Source organism: Rhea americana, unplaced genomic scaffold (genome assembly GCF_003343005.1).
Source record: "Rhea americana isolate MKP2758 unplaced genomic scaffold, rheAme1 scaffold_30, whole genome shotgun sequence".
Lineage (NCBI taxonomy): Eukaryota > Metazoa > Chordata > Aves > Rheiformes > Rheidae > Rhea > Rhea americana.
Window position 1 is genome coordinate 6418675 of NW_028186424.1, and position 26766 is coordinate 6445440.

A 26766-nucleotide genomic window follows, 5' to 3' on the forward strand; every position below is an offset into this window, starting at 1 on the left:
CCACACTCACATCGGTGGACGTCACGGTGAGGACCCTGTCCAGGTCTTCCACCAGCTGCTTGAAGGTCGGCCGTTGTGACGGGACTGCGTGCCAGCACTCCCTCATGATCATGTACCTGCGGGGCAGGGGAGACGTCRTCAGCTAGGGTGCCACAAGGCACCTCTCGGGAAGCCCCTTCCGCGCCCGCCGCTCTGCTGGGACCGAGGAGGGCGGCTTGGCAACCCGAAATCTCTTCATGTGGCTCCTGAAATCAGGAGGCTCCTGAAATCTCTCTAACYCAAGCAAAATGTTACAGGCAGTGCTATTTCCAAGAGGGACTGCCATGAACCACCAGGCAGGTCCCACTTGTCCTGCKGCACTTGTGGGGCCAGTGAGCCTGGGAAGGACCAGCAATGTGCCTGGTGCACGTGGAGCYGCTGCTTTTCGCTACTTGGGTCCCCGAGGGGAGTTGGACATGGGCAACAAGATGTTCCTTAATTCACACTCGCTTGGGAAGTTACTAGAGCTGAACTACCAAGGAAGGAGCCAACTGGAATTATGACATTTTTCTGGGACATGAAACAGGTCTCCAAACAACAGTTTCGGTCTCAGAGAAGACATCCTTGATGTATGGTGCCAGGAGCAGGTGGAAGAGCTCAGTATCACTCTCCTCTGCCAGTGGGGCCATGTTTGCTCCTGGCTTACTCCTCCCTTGACTCCACCACACAGCAKAGTGGTGGAGCTAGTGGCCAGAGTTTCCTGGAGGAACCTCAGGTGACCGAGTGTGGGGTGGGAAAAGACGGTGGAAAACAATCTGTATCCGCAATGCCTCCTCGGGCTACAGAGGGGCCGGGGAGAGGGCGAGCAGAGCCCAGGAYGAGGGGAGGAGCGCCGTCGGGTGCCGAAGGGGACGCGGCGACGGGTTACTTACAGGTCGTGAGTGCAGTTGGCAGGTTTGTCCATCCGATGGCCTTCTTTCAAGAGCTTGAAAAGTTCCTCGACGGGAATTCCCGGGTACGGAGACCCTCCCAGCGTAAAGATCTCCCATAGTAGCACTCCAAAAGACCAGCTGGAAACCAAAGAAAGATCTTTAAAATTCAATGAGGTTTTCTCTGCCCGCCTTCCCGCCCCCTGCTCTGCTTTCTTTCTGTGCAGCCATGCATAGCTAACAAAGTCATCAATAGCATGACTAATTGCCTAGGCCATTTTTACTAGTTACTTGGAGATCTCTGCTGATCCAACTCAATAGCAAAGAAATCCCAGGCACCAAGTCTGAAATTGAAATGAGCATTTAATCAGATAGGTGACAGCCCATCTATTACCCCCAGCTCTTTGTTAGGTCTTCCACCAGCTCCACTGAATGGAACAAATCAAATTATTCATGCACAGCTTCACTGAATCGCAGCCTTGGAACCACAGGCCACTAATTGTGCAAGTCGATACCAAAACTTGCTTGTTACAACACTCATTTCACTGGCCAGGCTCGGAGAAAAATACCCCAGCAAAAATCAGCGCAGCACTAATGTTACACACTCTAGTCCTGCAGCTGTGCTCTGGTTAAAAGTCGTCTTTTCAAAAGTATCTTTTGCCTTCTTAGTTTTCTTTTTAAAGACAGGGATTATCTGTCTCTGTTTCTCTTTCGTGCACACTTGCTCCCTCTTTCCCCAGCTTTGATTTATCTATCATGCCCACTGCAGCATTACCTAAGCATGGAAACTATGGTTTAAGATCAATAAAGCCAAAGCATGTAAAATTTACAGAAACAGAACAGATAAATTTGTCTGATTCTAAATGGTGAACCCTGGGGAACGTGCAGGCGGCCTGCTAAGTTAGTGTAAAAATGCCATTATCAACTAAATACTGAAATAAGAAAGACAGTGTGCCTACTGAGCTACTTCAGACCTAGTAAAGTTCAAATGCGATCTCAAACTGCTTCCTAGACTGCTCTACTTTCCATTCAAATCAGGCAAAAGAAAGAGCAATCTTTAAGATAGCAGTTTGATAGATCCATCCTCTCTTGCAGGCTCTGTTTGCTTACAGCGCGGAGGCACTAAAAAGGACAAGACAAGATCAGAAAAAGAAGGGCAAACTAAATGAAGCGGCAGAATCAACCAGAGAATGCTGCGTTGAATATTCTCCCATCACCTCTGCTAACGCTGGGCAGAATATTTCAAGCTCATCCCATGTACTCCAGTGACGTTTAACCGTCTGGGTGGAAGAGTGGAGTAAGTCAAGGGGAACTTTTTTTTCACAAAGCTTTTTCTTTTTTTTGCATGTTTTTTTTGACTGCAGGATGAATCTCCTCATCTGTAAACCGGATGAGAAATACCTGCCTGCCTGCCTTCCTACAATGTTTCAGAAGCTCCTCCAGATCTTCAGATGAAAGCAACTAGATAAGGGTAAAGCAAAACCACATGTGCAAAACAGCAGCTCAGAATCGCTCCGTCTGCCTCTGCGTCCCCACGTCCCTCCAGCGGCACAGGAGCCCTGTTCGCGTTTCGCACTGCRTTTGCCTTTGGGATCCTGGGGTGTTTATTTTGCTTTTATTTTATTTTTTTGTGTAAGTGTGGGTAATGCTTACACATCGCTCTGGTGAGTGTAGACCCTGTCGAACAACGCTTCTGGAGCCATCCATTTCACAGGCAGCCGACCCTGTAATTAGGAAGACAAAGGCACCGTCCCATCAGCATATTCACTCAGCCACAACGGCACCATCTGAACTTCTTTTCTAATCCAGTTTGAAACATTTTCATTAACAACCACATCTGCCTTCCCGGTCACTGGGCAAGACAAGAGTGGCCACTTGTAAACAGATTAGAGCATTTGATCCCTGGATCTTTCCTGGCTATTTTAGCAGTAAACATGCTCTCTACAGCAGACTGGATGTCACTGCCAAGGCAGGTTTAATATATCAGAGCACCAAAATCTTCGCACGAGAACAGTGTCTATTGCTCATAAATGTTGCTAGCTCTGAAGTAGTACACGGGGCAACTTCCCATCTCTGTGCTTTGAAGAAGCAGTTTGGCTCAAGTCCAAGTGCTGCTCCTGCTGAACGAGAGGGGAAACTTCTCAGAGTGAATTCAAGGCCCAGATCCCCTCTGAATCCAGTCTCGATCCCACAGGAGTCTAAAAGAGGGAGGCYTGATGCCAGGTTTCAACGGGATCATCCTACATCAGGATGCTCTGCTTGCTCCCTAGAGGGGCCAGAGAAGCTTGCTTCTTGTTTGAGCCATAATTTGGCTTAGGGAGGACTCTGGCTCCTTCTCAACCACTGTCTCACTGGAGAACACAGCTAGAGATGGGACATAGGTGGGCTGCACAAATGACTTTACGTTCTCAGCTCTCCAAAGGGGTAAATCCAATGCAGCCAAAATTACAATTCCAAAGATAAAGACTGGCAATTAAGGGAGGTTTCTCCAAGACGATGTTGGAAGGGAGCAGTAGGATTCTGTGTTGGGTTTGTCTGGTTGTTGCTGCAGCAAGGTGAGGAGGGCTTCACAGGACTGCCTCTGCATTGAAACTCCTTGCAGTTGCAAGGCTCTTGCGTTCTGCAATACCCTCCAACCCTCCCACCGACATCTCCATGCTACATTATAGTTGCAGCTTTTGCCCTGTTGCTGCTTTCCCCTTTCACAAAATTCTTGGTTTCTCTTAGTCTAGAGTGTCCTTGGCAGAGTCAAGTCCTTTCAAACAGCTGCTAGCACCAGCAGTATTTGTCAGTGAGAAAATGGATGGTAGGCTCCTGGGGCCAGCCTGTCTACAGGTCAGGCCACCAGCAGATTTTTTCCTCCCAAGTCCCTTTAGAAAGGGAAATGTGGAATTATGGCTCTTTGCTGCAGCAATGGCCTATTTCCCTGCCAGAAGGAGAACTGCATGAGCTTGGCAGCTCAGTACTTACATTGGTGGTTTTCTTGTAATAATCGATGTTGTGAACATCTCTTGCAAGGCCAAAATCRGCTATTTTCATCACATTGTCTTCAGTGACTAACACATTCCTGGCTGCCAAGTCGCGATGAATGCACTGTGAAAGGTAAGCAAGTAAATAAATTTGGGCTTGTTAGCTGCTTGCGCCTGGAGCCACCAGTAACRGGGGGTTTATGAGCTGCTGTTTCATTGACTCTCAAGCTCATAAAACTGTGGGCACTGCTTAATTCCTCACTTTCTGTGTCACTGCCGCATCATGCATGCTCACTGGGAGCCACCTCTTAGCAACAYCTAATCGAGAGCTTCAGTGCTGCCACAGCCACATGGTTCCTCTCGCCAAATGGGCTGAGCAGATGGGAATCAAACCCTCCTCTTCTGTGGGACATCTACGGTGACACGAAGCTGCCTCACTGCCCTGCTTCCTCCAAGGAGAATGCAGGCTGACGTTTGGATTAAAAAATACTCAAGATATCCCCRATACATCTTCACTGAGATCGTTATCTGAGAGAAGAGCTAAATTAGCCTGCACTGTGCAAGTAGGGAGTTTAAAGCCACCATAAATCAACCACTCTGATCTGCAGTTGCAGGCCCAATACACCTTAAACCTGAAGCTGAACTTGTTCTTGCCTTAGTTCTCTCTACCCTGAAAAGAGGTTACACCAGCTGGCACACAACCTAGTAAACCCACAGGCCAGATTCTCCTCTTGCTGATGTCAGGGTAAATCAAGAGTAATCMTAAGGGCATAATGTGAGCCAATGCAGCAGTCAGCTCAACGCCCCAAAACACTCCTCAGTGAGCATCCTGGGCCTGGCCACGTATCGAGCCAAATCCACCAGCAGCTTTGCTCCAGCCCAGCCTATGCATGCTTGCTACGGCCACAAACACATGTGCTACATGCAGGATCCCTGCTTCCTATAGAGCACTCTGCATTTTTAGCCATCTCAAAAGGGAGCTGGGGGTGAAGGGGGTAGGGCTGCATGCAGCTTCTGATTCTGTTGTTTGAAGTAATCCCTCCCAAGGTGACCTCCTCTTGTGCTGACATCAGGGAGACAGGAAGCTTACAACCTGACCATTGCTGATCAAGGCTGAAGATTGTCCAGTGGAAAGTCAATTACTCCTATGAGTGGTAGAGGTTAAATTGCTGGGGATGGGTGCTGAGGCTGGGGTTGCTTGTGTTTCTACAGCTGTGCCTCTTGGAGATGCTAGTGAGCCTGTGGGTGACACCCAGGGCTATGTAGTTGCATGGCTCACAGACGCAGCCTGCACACCGCAACAGCCTTCTAGGGCTGAAGTCTTCTGCAAAAAAACCCAACGCATTTCATGCTGAAAAACCCTGCCCTCTAAAGAGAAAAGCCCRCAATGTTTTGCCTTCAGGTTGTCCTGCACACACACTGCACTGCATGTCCTTGAAGACGTGAGTCTGACTGACACTTTAACTGAATGGAGTTTCCCAACTCACTTTTTGAGACGCCAAGTACTCCATGCCACGGGCCACCTGGTAGGCACAGGAAACCAGGTCCTTAAATGTTAACTGCTCCTCTGGCAGCTTGCAGGTATCGAAAGAATAGTCCATGCCRGGTGGGCGACGTGCCCTGAGGTATTCCCGCAAGTTCCCTTTCGATGCGTACTCCACCAACACATAGAGTGGTCCTGCAAGCAACAGCATGGTCAGCAGCTGGCAGAGCAAACGCAAGCACTGCAAGGGGGCCAGGTGAGTTAGGACCTCATATCTCCATGCCTTGGAAAGTCATGCAGTCAGCCTGAGCCTCATCTCCTATACACACCTGGGCAATAATATGAGGCTAAATACACTGAAAGATGTCTTCAGCTGTGGCAGGAGGAAAGCTATTGTTGCCAGGAGACCAGGAGAGGTAACTGACCGCTGGCCAGATCTTCTGGCCAGCAAATGAAGATCTGGCCAGCGAATGGTGTGGCCTCTGGGAAGCAGACCAGAGAATTTTCCTGTCCTTGAAAGCCTGGGAGATCGCTGTTGAGACCGTGTGAAGGGCAGGGAAATGCGCCCCTGAGGCCTTGGCTTGGTTTTCTCACTTCCAAAGAGTTGGTACAACTGCAGTGTCCAAACTCTGAAATCTGGTCATGGACGTTTTGGGCAGCCAGTGAGTAATTAAACAGAAGCAACAGCCAAGCCCTGCCTCTCTCCAGTACATCGTTTTATATTGATGAGAAAAGCAAGGAGGACATCAGGAAGGACCTTAGGGAAGCTGCAACCCAATTCAAAGCACAGCATCAGGAACAAGCAGGGACCTGCCACCAATGCCACCTATTTGGCCATCAGCAGTGCACAGACAGGTGTTGCGCGGTTCATTCGCAAGCAATTTGGAGGAAGGAGGGAAAGTCCCCCAGCACAGATCAGGTAAAACAGCTCTAGCCACCAGCCCTTATTCCAAGGGGGACCTGCTGTGGAAGTGGCCACGCAGGGTCGCTGAGAGCAAAGCCGCACGTGTGGCAGTGACCTGCAAGACAGAGGCTGCTGGCACCACAAGGCTCCCACTGCCCCACAAGTGCCTGCCAGGCACTGAGACGTACCGTCCTGCGTGCAGGCACCGAGGAGGTTAATGATGTTTTTGTGTTTCCCAATCATTTTCATCATTTCCATCTCAGAGACCAGGTCGGACAGGTCCTTGTCGGTAGCGTCATCTGCAGAAAGAAAGAGAGGAGGAGAAACGTCAGGGAGAAAACATGCGCTTTGTGAAGCAGTTTATACAACTGCTCTGTAGCCATGTGGGTTTCGATTGGGAAGAAGCGCTCTAAAAATTTCAATATTTGCTTTTCTTCCACTTTGGGGAGAAGAGTCAAAATAAAAATAAAAATTATCACAGAATAACAAAATCTTTCATCAGAAAGGAAATCTTTGATCAAAAAGAAAATCTGAATAACTGGAGAGAAATGTTAATATGTGAGTAAGTGAAACCTTTCATCCAGTTTCATTTTGATATCTATTAAAAGGCAGTTGGGGGGTCTGGGACTGATTTGTAGAGCTGGCTAGATGTGAATTGAAGGTGGTTCCCCTTCTCCTTGGTGCTCCTTAGCAAAGACCTGGGAATTTTCCTATTCTCTTTCCCTGCCAGCATTTACATCTTTATGTTCTCTCCAAGGGGAGAGCCCTTACCCCAGGCTATAGGGATGGAGTGGAAGAAAAGCTGTTCTTGGTTTCTTCTACTGGATCTGTTTGTATAAAACATGTAAAACTACTTTGAGAAAGAGCGCGAAAAAGCAGAATAAAGTCCACTGCAATATACAGTTCTGCCCTCCACGGAGTCCCCATACCTTTTAACATCTTGACAGCCACTGTGATGGCCTTGTTTGGCTTGTCCTTATCGATCCCAATTGCTTCTGCCATCACCACTTGGCCAAAACACCCTTCTCCAAGCGGCTTCCCCAATGTCAGGCTGAAGGGAGGAACAAGCATGTGTGTTAGTGGGTACCAGGGAGGTAAGACTCCTGGGGGGAAGAGGGACCAGGCCCATGGGCTTGACTAACCGAGATCGTGCCAGCTCCCACTTGGGATCAGGAGGTAGCTCCAGCTCGGAGACGTTAGCCAGCATCGGCCCATCACTGGAGGAGAGACGCGTGATCCTGACCAGGGGCGTATTGGAGTTCATGGAAGAGTTGGACTCCAGTGACACCTGCTTGGGTAGAGCAAATGAAGTGTTATTGCCAACTGTACTCTCAGCATGCATAAGAGAAGGCTCATGCCTGAGAGACATCACTTTGGGGTTTTGAACTATCTCTGTGCACTGATGCTCCRTAATTCCTAAATCAGAAATGTCACTCTCTTCCCTTGCTTCTCCCCATCCTTGCAGAAGTGCATGAGCTCGGYATACATGGTCACATCTTCAGCTGGTGGAAACGAGGGACAGCTCAGCAGCCTAAGGCAGCGTACTCCAGCAGGGGGACTCCCAGCAGCCACATATAACCCATTCCTCTGCCCTGTGTGTGCGAGCACTGTAAATGCCCACCAAGAGCTTGCAGCTGAAGCCATGAAACCCATATAACCTCTAYGTCTGGTTTTACACAGTGCCTTTGCTCATGCCCTTCTGTAATTAAAACCAGCAGAGCACTTTCACCCTGCATGGAGAGAGGTGACCCTCTCCCACCTCCAGAAGCATTGCTATGAGTTTGCCAGGACCTCACTGAAAGCAGGAACAGGCTTTAGTTAAACATGCTCCTGCTCCCCCCGAGCTGCCACCCCACTAAGGAGCCTGCAACAACTGTTTTCCATGACATCCATGACTGCATTGCAAGTGCCTCTTTGACAAGAGCTACATAAAGGTGGGTGCTTGGGAACTGCCTACGAACCAGTCAGCCGCCACCAACTACAACTCCACTGTAACAGAAACAAATGAATAAAAGAGGGTTCCGCTGCTAAACTGCAGCCCACTTATGTCCCTCTCAGAAAATGTCCTTTTGGTGGACTTTCTTGCCTGGAAAGAAAAGCTCATAGAGAAGAAGGGAAAAAAAAAAAAAGAGGAGTGACCATAGCGAGGAATAGGAATCTTGTATCTACTTTCTGTTACCTGTCTCTTCAGTGGAAATTTGGAGACTTTCTGTACAGTAGGTGTGTTTATGGCTTTTTTGTTTGGCATTTTCATCCTGCAGATAATCACAATGACCAACACCAGGATGAAGAGAACAAAGCCGGTGCCATAACTGAGAATGCCAGCGTACACTGAGCCCGAATCATCCACTTCCATCAGCTCCTCTGCTGCAGGGCAACAAGAGATGGGAGTCAGAAGGGGGCCGGTGGCTGCTCTCACACTGCTACACACACACAGCACATACAKTTTGGGGAGGACTTGCTCATCTAAGCCACTTCTTGGACTAACTTCAGTGAGGTGACTCTCCTAGGCCAGTGGTTTTCTACCTTTGGCGCTTTCCAGTGCAGCAGGTTTTGCTATAATAAACTGAAGCCTGCTGACATTAGTTTGGCTTGCCTTTTTTGCCTTGTTGGAGGTAATTTCACCGCCCTTTGGTGTAATCTGTGGGCTTCTGCAGGCCTTCAGACCACTGGTTGAAAACCACTGCTCTAGACTGAACACATCTTCACATGTCTGTGCAGTCCCTCTGAACCGGATCTTGCTTTCTCCACACATCCACACTGAAAAGAACTGGATGCTTTGGATGTGCAAAGACTGCAGGATGGGATTTTGCTGTACCTTGCCCATCAGGTCACTGACAAGAGATGCTGTGCAGACTGGGGCTCAAGCAAAGATTTCCACCAAACCAGTGCCTGCCTTGAAGGACCAAGGGGCTCAAAGAGTATCCAGGGGTAAGGTGTCAAACCGGGCAAAAGGTCTCTTAAGAGAAAACTACGTAATTATTTCACGATAATTCAATTCTTTGGGAAAGAGGCCAGAAGGGCTGGCCCAAGAGAATTGCTGAGCCAGGAGGAAATGGCATGACCCCATCAGCACTACAGCCACTGGCTACCAGCTAATAAGGCCTTTTCAGGACACAAAAAGCTCAGTTGTGAATCTCCCCTTGTTCCTTTCAGGACAGGCACTTCCACTGTAGAAAGGGACCAYGGTGAGACCGATTTTCTATTCCCCAAAAGAGGGCTGGTGCTCAAGGAATGGCCAGCAGTGGAATGATTTATAATGAAGTCATGAGGACAGTGTTGCTGCATTGACAGTTGCCCTTCAACACATCTGACTTCGCTATAAAGTTCCACTTCAGGCTTTTGCTTTTTGTTCTTTGCTTAAATAGGACATATGAGTTCATACATTTTGAAAACAGCATAACAGTCTAATGATACAATATCAGGAAATCCTTAAAATAACAGAAATGTTAGTGCTCTAACTAAAGGGAATGATTTCTCATCCAGGGTATGGCAGAAGCAGAAACAGGGTCAGACACCAAGCTAATTTAGAGCTGGCAAACAGATATAAGACCAGCAGATCTCACCTGCAGCACAAGCAGGTGTGGAGGAAACCTTCTTGAGCCCCAGTAAAAGTGACTAYGACCAAACCACCAACAGAGTTCAAGTCAAGATTAGAAATGCCAAAGTTTCCAGTTCCAAAACACATCTAGAAACAGATGTGTTTGTCAGATAGATCCAAATGTGGTCTACGGCTGAGGAGTCGAAGTGAGATGTACAACATCTCATGTGCCCACTGCTTTCGCAGGGGGCATTCAGTATCTACTGAAAATACTCCAGATCTGTTCCTGCAGCTTCTGCAGGCACAACACCCACTGGCTTCAACGTGAATATTACCTGAGATGCCTCCCTAGACTATGCTGACACCTCCCCTTCCCCCGGAGGCCAACCGTGCAGGTGAAGGGACAGCAAAGCCTCTTCCCCTTCTGCTGGAGSGCAGATCCCGCTGTTGCATATTCTGCGCTGGCTTCATTGTCAACCAGAGCTTTGCACATGAAAAGCACACAAAATTGAGGTCACTCTGGCTTCGGCTTTTAAGCCCACTGCAGCTTTCATTGATTTCAGCTGGAGTAACCAGTAGTCAAGGCCTCTGKGAGCCAGGACTCCTGGGTCCGGCCTGCAGATGACTTGCCGACCTTCTGTTTAAGATAGCTATCTTGGTCTGTTCATCCGTGAAGCGGAAATAATGCTACAGGCAGGGAAGGGTGTACTCACACCAACTACTTATGCATCCAATTTTAGGCAAGATACAAGGTTACACAGAGAGGTTCCTCCATATGATGATCCACAGACAGGGTCCAATTTTGGTGCCCTGGATCATCTGATGGGACTTTCCTTCTCCTATTGAGTACACAGGCAGTGTAAGAAGACAAAAGCTCTTAATTTTGGCACTTAAAGAGAGACTCCTAAAGTAGATGCTGTGAACACCTCCCTGGTATCTGAACAAAAAAAGTTACAGGGCATTTTGTATCATTATTGCAACCCAGAAAATGAATTTAAATCCTGAGATGAAATGCAAAATTAATAATGCCAGCTATTAATATGCAACAGGGCTACCTGCAGCACAGACTAGCACAGAGGAGAACTCTCCCTTGCACACCGGCTGCGCACGGCTCACGTGCCCTCTTCCAAACAAGGGAGCTTTTGCACGAACTTGGCATTTCTTAAGTTAAACATGAAGGCATCCTTGAGAGGAAAAGGAGAGGACAGCGCAGAAGGAAATACCTGGTAGAACCGTCAGCCAAGCAGAGTGATGTGAGAAACCAATAGAATTCCCTGCGAGACAAGTATATTCCCCAGCATCCTCAAAAGTAACATTTCGCAAGTACAGAATCTCTAGCTCCTTATCCGTTGTGTTAACACCTGCCGTCTACGAGGGAAAAAAAACACACACATATAGAAAGAGGGAAAACAGAGAACAAGCCACATTCCCAGCAAGTGTGAGGACACCACAGGCAAATTTCAAAAGCAGATTAAGATTTGTTTTTCCAATGGCCCATCTTCCACATTTATTTATTCATTCCCCTCTGCAACCTGTAGTCAAAAGCAAAAAAAAAAAAAAAAAAAAAAAAAAGTTCCCTTCACCAGGTTCTCACTCTGTCCCACTAAGAAGCATGCAAGCAAAAGCATCCAAATGAAAAATTGCCCCCACAATATGACTGACTTTCGGTTAGTAGGGTGAGTAGAGGGGGGGAAAAGGTGTGTAAAAGAAAAGGAAAGACAGAAAGAAACGAGAAAGGAGGGGAGGTATAGTGGGGAAGGATTTAAGTGCTGACCAGATGAACATCTGAGTATTTTATCAGTTCATCACACATCGAAGGACTTTTGAGAATTATTTTCAGAATAGGCATTTTAAAGCTACATAAAGCTCTTGGTGCTGTAGTGTTGGCTGGTTGGTTACAGGAAGGTGCCCTCCGAGGAGCCTTCCTGCAGCGTCACCGAGCACCAGCCAGAGCCTCCACCGCACCGCGGGAGCTCGCTACATCGCTGCTGCTCTCCACTTGCATGAGTCAACGTTGATACTTATTCCTCAATTGCTACTCAAARGGACTAAAGTCTGTGTACTTGTTAGATCAGTTTTATGGGCAAACCTCTTTAAATGCATGCAAGTCTGTTATCAGCACTCAATTGTAAGGAAGGGAAAGGAATAAAAGTGTGAAGAGTTTATAGCAAAATTTGACAGTCATTTTATTGTGGGAATTTTTCTATGGCAATTGCTGTATAGGCATTACATTCTTGTAAAAAAAAAATCAGCAAGAAAATAAGATAAAGCCATTCAGCGTCAGTTGACAGGGTATAACACAAAATGAATAGTAATTTTAATCACTAGCTTCTTAAAATGTTATAGCTCATTCTTGCAGTTGCCAGGGCCTTGGGACAGAGTCTGTGGTTTACCTGGTTTTGGTTTGCGAATGTGGAGCCAAAATGGTTTTTCGGCTATGCCTACGAAATTGTTGGCTCTACATAGATATTCTCCTTCATCTTGTTCTGTCACATTGAACAGATTTAGGTTAGCATCGGCTTCAGCGTTTTTACTGATCCAAGACTGCAGGAATAGACAGAAACCTGAACTTCAGTAAACCAAACAATAYCTCCATCGAGCCTATGTCAGCTAGGATTGACTGCTCATGACTTTTCTTTTTGGCTGTGGAAACATCCCCTGCTCACTCTGTGCTGAGAAACCTACCAAAGACCTAGGCGAAGAAAAGAATTTGCATTTGGCTCCCAAACCACACGTAAATTAACTCCCTTCCCTTCCTGGTTTTTTCTCGTGCTAGAGGTGCACATGAGGTTTCTTTTTTTWAAAAAAACATAACAGTTTCCTACTTCTCCATCTGACAGCAGTCACAGATCCGATGGTTTCCTAATAACTCTGCAGACAGGAGCACCAGAGAAAGGGCTTAAGTGGAGATTTGTGTTTGCAACCCAGCTCAGCAAATACTGTTTCAATTATCAGATTCCAAAATAGCATTTGGAAACAAAATATAAGCAGTGGCGGTCTGAAACTCRCTGCTGACTTTGCCTTTCAGAAATTAGCTGTAATTTTTTCCACTGCTTATAGGAGCCTCTTCTTTACTAAATAAAGTGGTGCATATAAATCAAACAAACTTCAGACAGCTGAGCAGGGTTTTATTTCTCTTCTTCCAAGCTGCCACAACAGCACATCAGTTTGTTCCTAAACAGTTGTTTTTATTTTGGTTGAAAATGCACAACTGTTTTGGGTGGCCTCAGAAGTAGCCTAAGGAAAGTCTAGAAAAATATCAGCTTCAGTTCTGGAAAAGCAAATAAAATGCTTGCATTTCCCAACTTTGTTGTCAGGCTCGCTAGTCCAATCTCAATGCCTCCAGCTTCAGGGCCTGATCCTGCCAACGGGACTCACAGCCTATTAAAATCAACCTCGATCAGATCTGATAGGGCATTAGAAACCAAGCCCCGAGGTGGCATCAGAAAGGAGCCCCAGCGTCCACGTTTCACTATAAACTCTGCGGGCTTTGAGTCGATCTCGTCTCCAGCCCTTGCACGCTGGCAAGTTTGTCCGGCCTGACGAGTGCGGCAGCGTGCTGGCCTGCTCTTGCTGCCCGGTTTGTAATGATATCGGCACGTTTCCATGCCGAACACGCAAGGTCCCCTTGCCCAAAGCTCGGGTGCAGTGCTGCCAGCCCYGAGCCCGCAGCTGGGCTGCATTTAGCGCTCTGCAGAGGGCTTTTCTTTGACTGCAAATTAGCCCAGGCTTTCAGGAACTGACCCGGGTGGTGGCTTGGCTTTGTCAGCCTGTTTAAAAAAATGGGTTGGAAGTAGAGCACACAATCTCATCATCTGGATCACGAGTGAGCTTCGTGCCCTCCCAGTGTAAGTGTGAGGGGGGATCTCATGTGCTGGGCACGTCTCCTTCTCCCCAGCTCCAGCAGACACTGGCATACTCTGCGCCCAAACTGACCCACAGCAGCTCCGCGAAGGTTTCCGGAAGGCAAGGGGGAAAGGCAGGCTGATAAAAARCCTTATCTCCCTCCAGGCACCACAATACCGGGAAGCACGGAGCCCTTTTCAAAGCAGCTGTGGCCAGGGAAGAGCCCGCAGACAGGACCCTGCTCCAGCTGCAGCCTGAGGAACCTGCATCAAAGCAGCAGTGTCTCACGAAGCAAGGGGAAAGACCATAAAAAGCTGAGGAACTGGCTCCAAGATAAGTGAGAGATCATTTTATCTCATCTTTTTGATTAAAAACCAAGCACACACAAAAAAACAAAGGAAAAAAATCCCTACAAAGCCAGGCCTGATGCAGCTCAACTGAGGCCCAGTACAGGCACACAAAAGATGCATCCCAAAATGGAAATGCTCAGTGCCCCAGTGCTGATGCCGGCGTTAATACAATTCAAAGCATTCCTGATTAACCAGAAGTAGTAAATAGACGTGTGCTGGTCCTATTCAGCAAAAAAAAAAAACCAAACAAAACTTGTCCTTTCAAGCGCCTGCCTGTGCTCCCCTTCGAGGAATGCRGAGCCTTTGCTGTCCACAGAAAAGGTATTTGGCAATTCTAATTACCTAGCCACCCYGGTGCTGCTCAGACTTAATTTTAAAACTATTTATATGGACTATTTATATGTTCTTTGCCACAGCAAAATGGGAGCTTGTGCTTGTGACACAATCCGCTGTTCGCAGYGGCTCTGAACACTTCCAAAAGGTAGCACGTTATCCCATGAGGACCACACACGGAGTCAGGAGACTATGCGAGATGGCATGTGACACGGCCAGCTATTCAGAGCTTGGTACTGTGCTGCGAAACCAGGGGGAAATTCAAACATGCATAATTCCAACACATTTTGAGACACAGACAGAAACCAGTTTTATCAACTTGAAAGAAGTGCGGGCTRCCAATCCTGAAGAACTGTCTCCAGCCATTTCTTCCAACCAATCTGTTATTTCAATCTGTGTAATTATTTCCAGGGTCTCTGGCTTTTATTATCATGTATCTGGCTGAGTTACAGTTTTGTAGATGCTGCCTGATAAGTTTTCTCTTTTTTTAAACTTAATACGAAGAGAAAAAGGGTGTGTGGAGCAGGACAGGCATGGGGAATGTCCATGCAGAGGACAGCCTCAGCTTGAAATGAAAAGGACAAATTCTGTTTTCAGCTATACTGCAGAAGCAGAAAAACTGGCCCTATATATTTTAATGAATACAAACACAGGGTTACTCAAAAAGGGACTATTTCAGAAGTCTAATATATTTTTTACTCTGTACTGTCTACCTTTCATATCTACACTGGTTCAGGAAAAGAAACCAGACTAGTTAGCTTTGTTCTGGCTGTAGTCTGGAAACTGCCTTTCAAGAAAGCATTTTAGCAAAGCACCTAAACACACTGAGTTTGCTACGTGAGTTTTTGTTCAGTTAAAAAAAGGCCTTCTTGAACATGGGTAATAGCATTGCTCAAAAATGTTACCGGCTGGAGCAACAAGACTATCTCATTTCTTGGGTGCTGATAGTGCAGCGCTATTTGGTACATGTGTGCTGCAGAATGTTTACTTGGAGAAGAAAGAAAGAATATGTTTTACTTGGGAGCCCTTTATTTTAACAAGCCTTGAAAATACCGCTCTTCATGCTGTAAAAAAAAGGTTATTTTTACATGTTGAGGTCAAATGCAATCTGACAGCTGCCCTGTTATAATACTGCATTTCTCACAGTTGTCTCAGCTCTTACAACTACTTTGCTTATCTGTGCCACTTCAGTAGTTGTGTTATCTCTGGCAAACAAAAGAGTTTGGAACATTGACTTCAGGACATTTTTGCTGTACCCCTCCAAAAAGCATAGTAGTTTACTGCGCAGGCTTACAAGAAAGCATTCCCAATAGTTGTCCTTGGCTTATTCTCAAAATTTTTCCTTATAAACATGAAACTGTTATATAAAGTGAAACTTGGAGCTCCCCAAAATCTGATTTAAATAGTAATTACTCTTCTAGGAACTGTGGCATTGAGCATATTCTGTCAGGAGTTTCTAGTTCCCACTGTAAATCTAGTTCAAGGCTCATTTATAGACATGTAAATAAAGTTGATGGCCTCCACTGACAGAAAGCACCATTATTTGGTGCTGATCTCTTCTGCCATGAGTACAGCCTGACCACATATGGCATGTTTTTCTGAGAAATATTCGCACAAGGCAGATGCCATCTCCGCAGGACAGAGATCAAGGCAGAGAAAGGACGGCTTGGAGGTGTGAGAAGGAGTGCGTACCAACCTTCAGCACCGTGACGTAGGGTGTCCCATCAGGTCCRTACTTGCTACCGTTGACTTCCACATGTTTCAGCCACTGGATGTGAGGCTGGGCATCGCTGTAGACCTTGCAGTGAAATTCCACATTGCTGCCAACCACCACAGTCTGGTTGGCGGGAAGCCCTGCTTGCAGGATGGGTCGGTGGGGCGACCGTTCTGGAAGGAAAACGGAGGGAAATCCAGATTTACCTGTCCTTTCTCTACTCCCTTTGGGACTGTTCTCAGGAAYGGACAATGCCTGCTCAGTGGTAGTAGCTCAGGCTGCTCCAGCAGGATTTGCGTCAGTGAGTCTCTCCACTTTTACACAGGAAGGGTACAGATCRGGGACTGGCACCCTGGCCACTGCTCCAGCCACCACTTCTCAAGCCAAGTGAGGAAGAACCACCAGGAACAGGGGAGGCATCTCAGCCCCACTCACACTAATCTTTCTCTGGCCCTTCTGTAGAGCAGCAGACTAATTTACTGATTGTGGATTTGAGGTTGAATTGCAGAGTCAACAGAAGGTTTCTTGTTGGCTTTAGAAGATGCATGATTAAGCCTTTTGGGAAGGAAATCAAAATTCCTGCTTCCATATCCCTTCACGCACCTGTTCAACACCATTACAGATCAGCTGCTAAGGGAAAACAGTGAAATCTCACCTAATACATCCAGCTGGTATGTGTGCCTAATGTTGCCATATTTGTTCTCCACAACACAGGTGTAGTTTCCTCGGTCTGACGGGACAACACTCTCCATCACCAAACTCCACTGCTGGTGTCGCAACTAGGAAAAAAAAAAATCAAGCCCATGGTAAAGTACCATCATCACCAGAACACTCATATCAGAAAATAACAGACATGCCCTTGCCTGTGTCTTTTACATGCTTGGCCACCATGGATGGACTTCGGAGCAGGCATGAACCCATTTCAAGGGTCATGAACAGGCTTAATATAAAAAGTAATTAAGACAAATGCATGAACAGTGCAACACAACATAACATGCTGAGCTTGCGATGGAGGCCTGCAGCTACTCCCACAATAACAATAATGAAACCAGCTGACAGCTGCCCTGTACATCGCACTTTTTATTAGAACAATGTACAGAAGGCATTAGCTAAGGTAACCTCTGATCTGCTGATCCACTTCACCAGACTCTGGGCCAGTGAGTCCCTCAACTCAAAGAAAACATACCCTCGTCTGCAGATCTTTACCTACTGTTATTATGTGCGACCCTTAAGATGAATAGAAACAGTGAAGATGATTTTTTTAGCTCATCTATAATGTATTTTAAAGATTTGTGCTATGAGGGCACCCAGCATGGCATTAATCTAACCAGAAATGAATGTCTAAAACTGAGTTAGTTCCCTATTTAGGGCTTCCTATTTAGTCACAAGAGTAAGCAATGGAAATCTCCAGAGGTGATTCAGCTGTCATACGATTCACCCTTTAGGACATCTCATTCCTCGCCACTGACTACAACAGAAACCTGGACAATGTCCCAAAATTACAGGTTTTGCTTTACTGTCTAAGTAGGATAAATGTGGGACTTCGTCTTCACTATTGCTTTCAGTTACCAGTCACCCACTCAGCTTTTATCTTCCTTGTCAAGACAGGAGAACCAAATCAGTCAAAAACAGAGGAGAAAACATGCCCAGCCTCAAGTCTGGTCCCTAGGATTCCTGGTCAGTCCTTCTCTGTCTGCACTAGGTTTCACACCAGCTGTGTCTCTGGATGTGACTCATGTCCAGAGTTGCTGAGTTTTCATCGGCAAAATGGAAAGCAGAACGAGCAGAGTCCAGTTTGATTTGCTGGCCATGTGCTTCCCCTAAAAGGTTCCTTTCTGAAGGGTATAAAGGAAATAATGGATATGGAAAACAAATCTTGAACTAATGCAGAAAGTGACCAACACAAGMAGAGATGCCTTCAGGATGCACAGCCCAAAAAAGCTCTCAAAATCTCTGGATATTATTTTGATGCTTTCTGTCACCCAAAGTAGAACATTTAGCTTTATTAAACATTTTGAAGTTGACTCCAAGGACACAGAAGAAGGAGATCATGGTAACGCTGCACTACAGAATGTCAACGACTGAGGGAAAAAACAAGGGCGTAATTGCTCCTTCGTTTCTAGCTGGAGCAGGTGAAGTCAAATAGAAAGTCATTCTTTACTACTCTTCTGCTACATGTAAATTGCATCCATATGCTTTTCTTTAAAGGGACAAGCTGCAATTCAAGCCAGAATTTGGGAAACAGAAGGTTTAAAGTCATAGGACTAGATAGTTTAGTTTCAACATAAGCCACCAAGCCACTTTAACAAAGCCCCTTGCTCTGTAGACCTCAGCAACGCCAGCAACAGCACTGCTGAGTGCTCTACCTTTCTGACGTGGCTGAGTATAGCACTTCCCCTCATTCCAAGCTATGTATGCTAGGAGGCTGTGGCTAAAACGTCTTTAGAAAAGTCTTGTCTTGAAGATGTCTGATCTGGCCTGACCAGACATCTGCCCATCCAGGACTGCAGAGATGGAGCTGAACGCAGAAGCAACATTTCACCCTCTGAAAAGCACTGTCCTAACTGTAATAAATCAATTTTCTGTAAAAATGCGGTAATTACAGGATAACAGAAGTTCTGAGAACCTGAAACAAGAGTTCAGATCTGAACATACCAGAAAGCCAAGGAAGTTTGAATCCATGTTTTTGGCTGATTAGTGGCTCATCTCCATACTGGATTGTCTCATAGTTATATCTGAAGACTCTTTTTAATTCACTTTTCAGCACTGCAAAGCATTTGCCTCTGTAATGCTTAGTAGCTACTGCAAGGAAATGGGACTCCAGATATGTGGCCAAATTCCTACTCTGAACTATATTATAAAACTGGGTCTAAATCGGGTGCTTGACATAGCATGTGTTACAACGCTTTCAGAGAACTTCTCATCACTGTGTTTGTGGCATGGACTTCGGAGTTCAGAGACGTGAACCTGGAGGCTCAAACTTAGGAGGCAGAACTTGTTTGGAAACTCTTCTAGAAGCAACCAATTTTTGGGGGGCTGAAAATAAAGTCTAGATTGAGAAGATAATAAAAAGGGATGCTTCCAATTCAGGATAGTCGCTGCATTTGATAAAACAATAGAAACATGAAGTGACTTAGTGCAGACATTTATCAAGTTGGTGAGATACTGGAAATCCCTCTGGTTTATTTGGTKTTGTCATTCTTGGCTCCTTGTGAAACAAACATTTTCAGACACACTTGGAAAATCAGTCCATGTTTGCCAGACTGGTATGTGAGTCAGTGCAATGGTCTGGGGAAGGGATAATCCTCCATCTCCCCTCCCCCTCAGTCTTCCCTTCTAGGGTCATTTAACACACAGGCTTACGATATTAGAGATTCCAACAAGGATTTAACCATTAATGCTCTTTGGGAAATTTCATATGGTAAGTCATATGAATTTCTTTTCTCCAGTTAAGGATGAACTGTAACAAAATTAGCTTAGCCTGGATTTCACGCTTTCAGCACTTCTTCTTCTCTCTTGCAGCCTTACATTGGGCTCTGATGATCAGAGAGTATCTAAATGCCAATTACAAGATGCAGGAGTGCAGCAGTGCTCAGCTTCCATCTGCCAACCACAGACCTTTCWCTACCAACTTTTAAACTCTTCTAAACACTGAAAACAGATGAGAAAATTCCCAGTTCAATGATTTCTGAGTTAACACCAGCTCTAGAGATGGAGCAAGCCAACCAAACTCTGCCAGATCTGGATCTTGCCCACTCTTTTCAAGCTGCCTAATTCTGTTATGAAGCTAAGTTGTTTTTGAGAATTTAAATCTTGAATATATGAGGTATTGAACAGGTTTTCTGTTTCTTTTTCTAGTTCAAATTATAGCTGATATCTATCAGTATATTCTAGAAGAGATTTACACTTACATCTAACTATGGCTCTACAGCGAAAGCAAGCAAATAAGAGAATTACAGAGAGCAGAAAATGTCTTTATATCAAGAAARGAACAAAGAACTCTATCTAGACAGATAGAGAGCTTAAACCAATATTGCTGTAATTGGCCTGACATTGCCTTCAATAGTTCTTTAGCACTGGCTCATTGCTGGAAGGTGACCCAAGAGAAACAAATCACAGCGATGCCAAAGACATACTACCATGCTCCAGAGGATGGAACATGTCAATTTAAACTCAAGTATAGATTAAAACCAGTGGGAAGTCAGTAGGGGAATTGCTTTCAGCTTTAGATTTTATTCTGCAAGCATAATCTAGTGCAGCTGATGTCACATAGTTTTGCAAAAAAGCCATTTAAACAGTGCACGCAAGCCTGAAAGCAGTTTATGATGATCCTTGCAGCATGCAATTAGTAAAAGATGCTTGTGCTTGTAAATGTTATCTGCTGTAAGACTGCTTACAGACAGCCTTTGCTTCCTCACTCCTTTTTTCTCCTAAACTTTTCAGAAGATCTAAAACCGAGTGTGTCCTCAGCCTTGTCAGCAGGCTGGAAGGGGAAGGGAGCTAATGAGGGAGCTTTGAAAGTTTCATTGAAACAATCACATTAGCCTCTTGCAGGAACAGGCCAGAGCTAGCAGGAAGGAAACAGCCCAAAACTGGGGGGCGAGAGAAGACGTTTTTAAATCCTTTTTTGGTTTCTGGAACCCTGCACACTTTGGATGTGCAGTCCCTCTTTCAAAGTGATACAGAGACAGCGAGCATTAGCATAGAGCTATTTATGGCACTGATGGAAATGCCTTTCTAAAAATCACCTTCTTTCCTCAGTAGTGGCCTAGGGACGTGCCAGGCACAGTACAGGCTGAAAATCTYTGCTCTGGAGTCTTTTCTGCTATTCTGATATTGTTATAATCTGCTACTGTTAKTTTCATTGCCCCCAAATAAAAATACGAAGGAGCCTGGTTATGAGCTCAAAGGGACAAAATAATAACAATAAAAATGAATCCGAGCAACCGATTTTTCTCTTAAATTCATGTCAAAATTTGTTATTTAGAGCAGCACAGAAAGTTCTGGCTAATTAAATCATTTGAGCACACTGACTTTTGCTGTCCCTTAGCTCTATGTATAAATATGASCCAGAGTATTTTCCAAAACACCTTCTGGTGGAAAGGGAATGGGGGAGGAAGAAAGCAAGGAGTGGATACTATTACTGTGAGTAAAGGAGACTCCACCACTTGATCAAGTGGGTGATTTACACCACGAGAACGCTCAYGACCACCAACACGACAGACCCGTTCTTTGGCGTGGTCCTTTGTACGCTCCAAAAGGCTGTTTTTTCTGGAGGGCAGGCACACGCTGCGGCTCTGCCACCAGCTCCCAAAGCAGCACTCAGTCCCATCGTCCTGGCCTCTGGCCATCAGCAGGGAAGTCCTTCCCATCACCATCCACAATGCATCCATAAACCCAGTCTTGTTTTACCTAATCCCTGGATGACCAAGGCAGACAAACTCACCTTCAATCAGGAACCAAGGGAATCAGCCTTCAATCCCATGGACAGCAGTGCTTTTCAACACTTTGGGGTCAAGCAATTGCTAAGACTATCAAAACCATGCCCACCCAGCAGGCAGCACTGTGCTTTCCTCTTACATGCAGCAATGTCAGTTAAACACCAAAAAACAGGTTTTCACTCATCTGAGAAAGAGAGTCAGTAAAAAACCTTAAAACCTGTTACACTGAGATCAAAACTGGTGTCTTACTTTTATGCCCCCAATCCTGTGCTCTCCCTTGAACTCTTTGCCATTTTTCAGCCAGTATATAGATGGAGTTGGGTTTCCGCCCGCTGGACAACGGAAGCGAACTGTGTTGGCCGCGGGAACTGCTAGCAGCTTCTTCTCCATCTTATCTGGTCGGGTCCAGAAGGGGACACCTGCAAGAGAGAAAATGAGTTGAATAGACCAGCAGAGGGTATCAGCTGGTGAGCAGATGCATCTGAGGAGGCTTTGGCAGGAGTGGAGCGACAGTTAAATTGCTACCTGCTGCAGTTAAGATAAATGACATAGAAATACTTTCCAGCTAAATGATTTTCATAGACAGAGACAGGGTGTTTCCATTTTAGGTTTGTGATGAAAGGTTCACGACCAGGTTCTTGTTYCAGTAATGCCAGTATAAATCTAGAGTAGCTGCTTTTAAATCAAGCATGAGAGTTGTTCTAGATTAAGGTGAGAATCTGGCCTTGGTGCATAAAAAGATACAGATGTACCTTCAGGACAATAGTAGCCAAGAAGCATAAATAGCAGAAAGATGTTGGAACAGTAAAAAAATGTTGATAGGCCAGCAAGGGAGCAAAAAAAAAAAAAGTGTTAACTGAATGCACAGGAAACTTTTGCTTCTCTGTGAGCAGAAATGTACTGTAGCCTCCTTAAGGAAAGAAAAGAAAAGAAAGGCAATGCCAAACTGGTTTATCATGTTTACGTTCTTAAAGTACAAGTGATTTTAGTTTTAAAGATTCATGTTACCTTTGAACAGGGATAAGTTTTAAAATACCAGTGTTAGCATGAGATACTTTTTATAATCTGCCTCAAGTACAGCAATGTTTCTTGGCATTGCTACAAACATTACATATTAACTCCAAATTAAGACAGCCGTGGCAGCAAACTCATTATACTGCGAAGAAAGTAAGTTAAAAAAAGAAAGGAAAAAAAAGTCTCCTAAGCTTTCTTTTCTGCTTAAGGGGATACTGCAGCGCTGCATTCGGGGAGCTTTTCTTGGCATGTTGGGGGCCACATTCAACCCATGGTTGACACCAGGACCAACGGGAGGTGTGTCCACACAGCATTGTGCCTGCAAAACAGCAAAGAGGAAGCCAGGAAGCTTAACCAGCCACCTCCGGATAAGAAGGTCGTAACCACGGACAGAAAGAACATTTGAACCCACAGGTTGCAGAGACCTGTGTGCTCCTGGTGGAGACCAACCGATGGGGCCAGTCTTGCAAGAACTGCTTTGGAGAAGGGCCACCAGGAGAGTGTCCCCGTCAGGCTCTCACACAGCAGTGAAGAGTCTTTCAAATGCCACCAGGTGAAATGCCACCAGGTACTGCAGCAGCCCCCGGTGCTACTCTGACTGTCTCTACAACCCGCTGTCCCTTCTCTCCAGCGCTCCCCAGTTTAGTTAACGTCCTTGCGTTTGTTTCCCCAAGACCCATCCTGTTGCAATTCCACTTAAATCAGTGATGGTATCACCTCGGTCTCGTACGTGCAACACRAATGCTGTTTGGGTAGACAAACGCACTGTCTGACACTATTGCTGGGGACTGTGTGCGTGTGGATTAGTTTTGGAAGTATCTGACAAGCACAACCAAGTTAAGCAGGCCTGATGGAGGGTTTCACAGTGCCTGCTTTCAGTCCGGAGTGGCCTCATCCTTTCCCGACTGTTAATTCAATATTTATTTTTAATTTCAGCCTGGCTGGACACAACCCAGACTGGTGGAAACGAGCGGGTGTTTGGCTGCTTGCTCCCATACACCCAGGATTTCAGTCAGTTCTTGCAACATGAACCTGGTGTTTTTAGGAAAGAACATGAAGGYGAGCAGGAGCATCTCACCACCTCACCGGCTCCTGAAAACCCCAGCTCTGCAGCACCTCAAGTATTACAAGGGCAAATACAGAAAACACGGAGCAGAGTTCTGGCCTGGCTCCACGAGCATGGGGCTCTTTCCCTACGGTCTTTGGGGAGGGGGAATGCAGAGGAGGCTGTTTCTGCTGGGATGAAATCTCTTAACTGCTCAGCAGCTAAGCTCCCTGAAGTGAAGCACATCTCCCTAGGTCAAATGACTCCAGAGCTCTTTCATTAACAAACTATTTTTCTCAGTGTCTCCTCCTGGCTGCACGCTGTGTTTTAGCTCCAAGGATTTTGCAGGCAAGCTCATACAGCCCAGGTAAGAATACCCACGCACCCCACAATTTTAGCTTCTGCAAACACCTCATATGCAATCTGCTTTACCGCGACTCCATGAGAAAGCCTGCCTGGCCACTGGGAACCCAGATGTCACCCAGCATGCACATCCCTCCGTGGCTGGGGACCGCTCCACGATGCGCTTGGCCCTCAAATAAAATCTGTTTTAACACTTCTGCAGCCAGGCTGCCGAACGCAAAATCCTGGATGTAGGATGGCACAGCCAGAAAAAGGCTTAAATGCTACAAGATGGCACAGGCTAAGGCAGGACACGAGGTAGCTGTGAATATCTGAGCTTGGAAAAACTGCAAAGARTTGCCTTGCCTATGCAGCAAAAGGGAGGGAATACTTCCAAACGTTAGCACAGCTTCACCGGCTGACCTTGCTGCTGCCCCATGCGAGGCTTTTGCCATGCCTCGTGTTTTGCATGGCCGTGCCGCTGAGAAACGCTTCTGCCTCTGGGGCGAGCGCAGCCAGTGTGGAGGAAGCCCCAGCTGAGAAGGGCAGCTAAATAGCCTGCTCTTTGCGGTTACTTCGCTTGGTTTTCTCCGCAGAGCAGGAACTTGCTCAAAGATGAGTTTGAATTTCCCTGGAGACCCATCACCAGCACATTTTCCCTCCAAAGCCGAGAAGGATTTTGCTATCAGCCATCAGCAAAGAGCAGGATGGGGTCCAGAAAGGTTTCTAGATGGGGGATAGTCTCCATATGGAGTAATGGCAGGATTGGGTCCCTCACCCTGGCAATCAGACACCGCTTTTTTCTCTGCACTTCCCTCGCAGGAGCGCTCTCCCACATGGTAAGGGTCTCACCCATGCTGGGAACGCCCGGGCTCACCGACCAAGCCTCGCACAACCAGGACGTCGTGCTAGTCAAACTGAAACTGGAAATAAGTGTCCCAGCTTGCATTCAGAAACAGCTCTAAGGAACAGCTCACAAAACATCAGCGCTTGCAGTTAACAGTGCCCCTAGAGCCCTTTCATTACTTATTTTTAAGGAGGTGAAGATTCAGCTAGCTCTWCTTTCCAAACAAAGTTTGCAGAGCTCCAGAGAGATTTGGGAAAGGGGAATGAGGAGGGATGAGAGACAGCCCAAAGTTTTAGACCAACTCTAGCTTAATTAGGAGCAATGATTCTGCCTGCACAGGCGTGAAAAAGGGAACAGCACGCAGTATCAGCAGTCCTTTCCCATCATCAAACACCGAGCCCGACGACCCATTTTGTTCATCAGAGACACTGGCCACCCATTCGACTTGAATGACCAATTAAAAAAACTCCAGCGATACTTGGAATAATTAATACAGCTCAAGCGCTTATTTAGCAATTAGGAGCTGCCACAAAATTCTGCAGCAGATAGAATCAACTCTTAATTGTGTAATTTCCCCAGCTGACGCCTCCGAGTACACAGCCAGCTTTAATTGGAGATTATAGGGGCTCTTTGAAGGTGCTCCGGCGACGCAGCAGGGGCTCCAAACAAACAGATACAGAGGGGTAGGGAGCACTGGGGCAGAAGAGTGGTGTGTGAAAAGGGAGTTTKGTTTTTGTTTCTGAGCCAGGAAAAACAGCTGTGGAGAAATAGGTACTGGGAAGCCTCCCTTTGCAAAGGCAGATCGTGTTTTTTGACAAGGCTGTAACAAATGCACGGATGGTTTGAAGTTACTGAAGCTCTTCTTTCTTCTTCTCCACCTTCTATCCCTATGGGACGCTACCTTTCCGTGCTCCTGCTAGGAGAAGCTGATTAAAGGAGTGTGAGCAGAGTAGGAGACTCCATGCAAAGGACCTACCTCCACATTCGCCAAGGGTTTCTGCACCAAATACTCACTCCTTTATCAGAGATTTCCTCTTCTCCCCTAGCTTTGCTGTTTCTAGCACCATCATTCAACACTCTTAGGTCATAYCCCCAAAGTTCATGAAACTGGCTTCAGACTCATGACACCACTAGAATTACCTCTCCAAGCTCCTCTCAGCAAATAAGAGGACAAGATACTCTCTTAAACAACAYGAGCAAGCCAGAAAAATCCTCCATCAGTGCAAGAGACAGGATTTTAAGGATGAGGGGAAAAGACTACCTGTTGAGCTTCCAGAAGAAAAGGTTACATCCTGTGAAAAGCAACTAAGACTGGGCTAAGCGGGGCTGAGGTAGGGGTAGAGGCACTCCACTGGACTCCCGYTGAGGACTTCTTTGAGAAAATACTCCTAGACTATATCAGCTCYTTACAGTCCTTTGAGAGCTGGTGCAGACCTGTGTGGATGCACCTCCTTCCCACGTCAGAGCTGCGACCCTTCGTGGGTGGTAACTCTTGGTTATGTTTTTCTTTTTGCCTAAGATTAACGAGAGGGTCTGATGTTCAACCAAACACATTAAAGCATGCTCACAGCACTACACGCCGTAAGGATTCGCTGCTCCAGCATGTTAAGCTACTCAACCATGTTTAAAGCAGAAGAGAATCCAACTYCTTACAGAGAGACCTTTAAGCAATGCCAATGGTTACCTTAAGGTCTAAAAAAAGAGACAGTCTTAAAGTCAAGAAGACCCAGAATACAGGCTATAAATATGTGTGGCAAAGCGTGTGTTTTCTTTTTCAGTGAATAAAAACGTGCCTTTCTGTACCATAAAACAGCTCATGTTTTGTGATACCTGTTGCTAGGAGATGAAGTTTACTACAGACCACATAAAAAGAAAAGTACAGAACGATTAATTGTGTAAATCAGAAGTCAGTCTCCAGTGGGAACAAATCCTGACCAAACCCAACCCTTTCCACGGCTCCGATGGGCTTTGCCAGGTAGTAGGAGCGCTGAACGCATTTTCAAAGGTGCTTGTCACCTTGCAGGATTCA

At 46.1% G+C, this 26766-nt stretch overlaps 1 protein-coding gene across 4 annotated transcripts in view; it reads right to left on the reverse strand.

Annotated features, from left to right (window-relative positions):
- Positions 1 to 26766, reverse strand: part of FGFR3 (fibroblast growth factor receptor 3) — a 58102-nt gene that overhangs the window by 2970 nt on the left and 28366 nt on the right. The window contains exons 5-17 of one of the 4 annotated variants that reach the window (XM_085309672.1): positions 21739 to 21908; positions 16704 to 16827; positions 16031 to 16221; positions 11029 to 11173; positions 8444 to 8631; positions 7407 to 7552; positions 7194 to 7315; positions 6453 to 6563; positions 5365 to 5555; positions 3879 to 4001; positions 2562 to 2632; positions 912 to 1049; positions 11 to 116 (exon numbers count right to left, since the gene is read on the reverse strand). In XM_085309672.1, the coding sequence (XP_085165798.1) occupies positions 11 to 116; positions 912 to 1049; positions 2562 to 2632; positions 3879 to 4001; positions 5365 to 5555; positions 6453 to 6563; positions 7194 to 7315; positions 7407 to 7552; positions 8444 to 8631; positions 11029 to 11173; positions 16031 to 16221; positions 16704 to 16827; positions 21739 to 21908 (1826 nt within the window). Of the gene's footprint in view, positions 1 to 10; positions 117 to 911; positions 1050 to 2561; positions 2633 to 3878; positions 4002 to 5364; positions 5556 to 6452; positions 6564 to 7193; positions 7316 to 7406; positions 7556 to 8443; positions 8632 to 11028; positions 11174 to 12198; positions 12350 to 16030; positions 16222 to 16703; positions 16828 to 21738; positions 21909 to 26766 lie in introns of all 4 variants that reach the window. The other 3 variants (XM_085309671.1, XM_085309670.1, XM_085309669.1) reach the window with 3 other exon arrangements.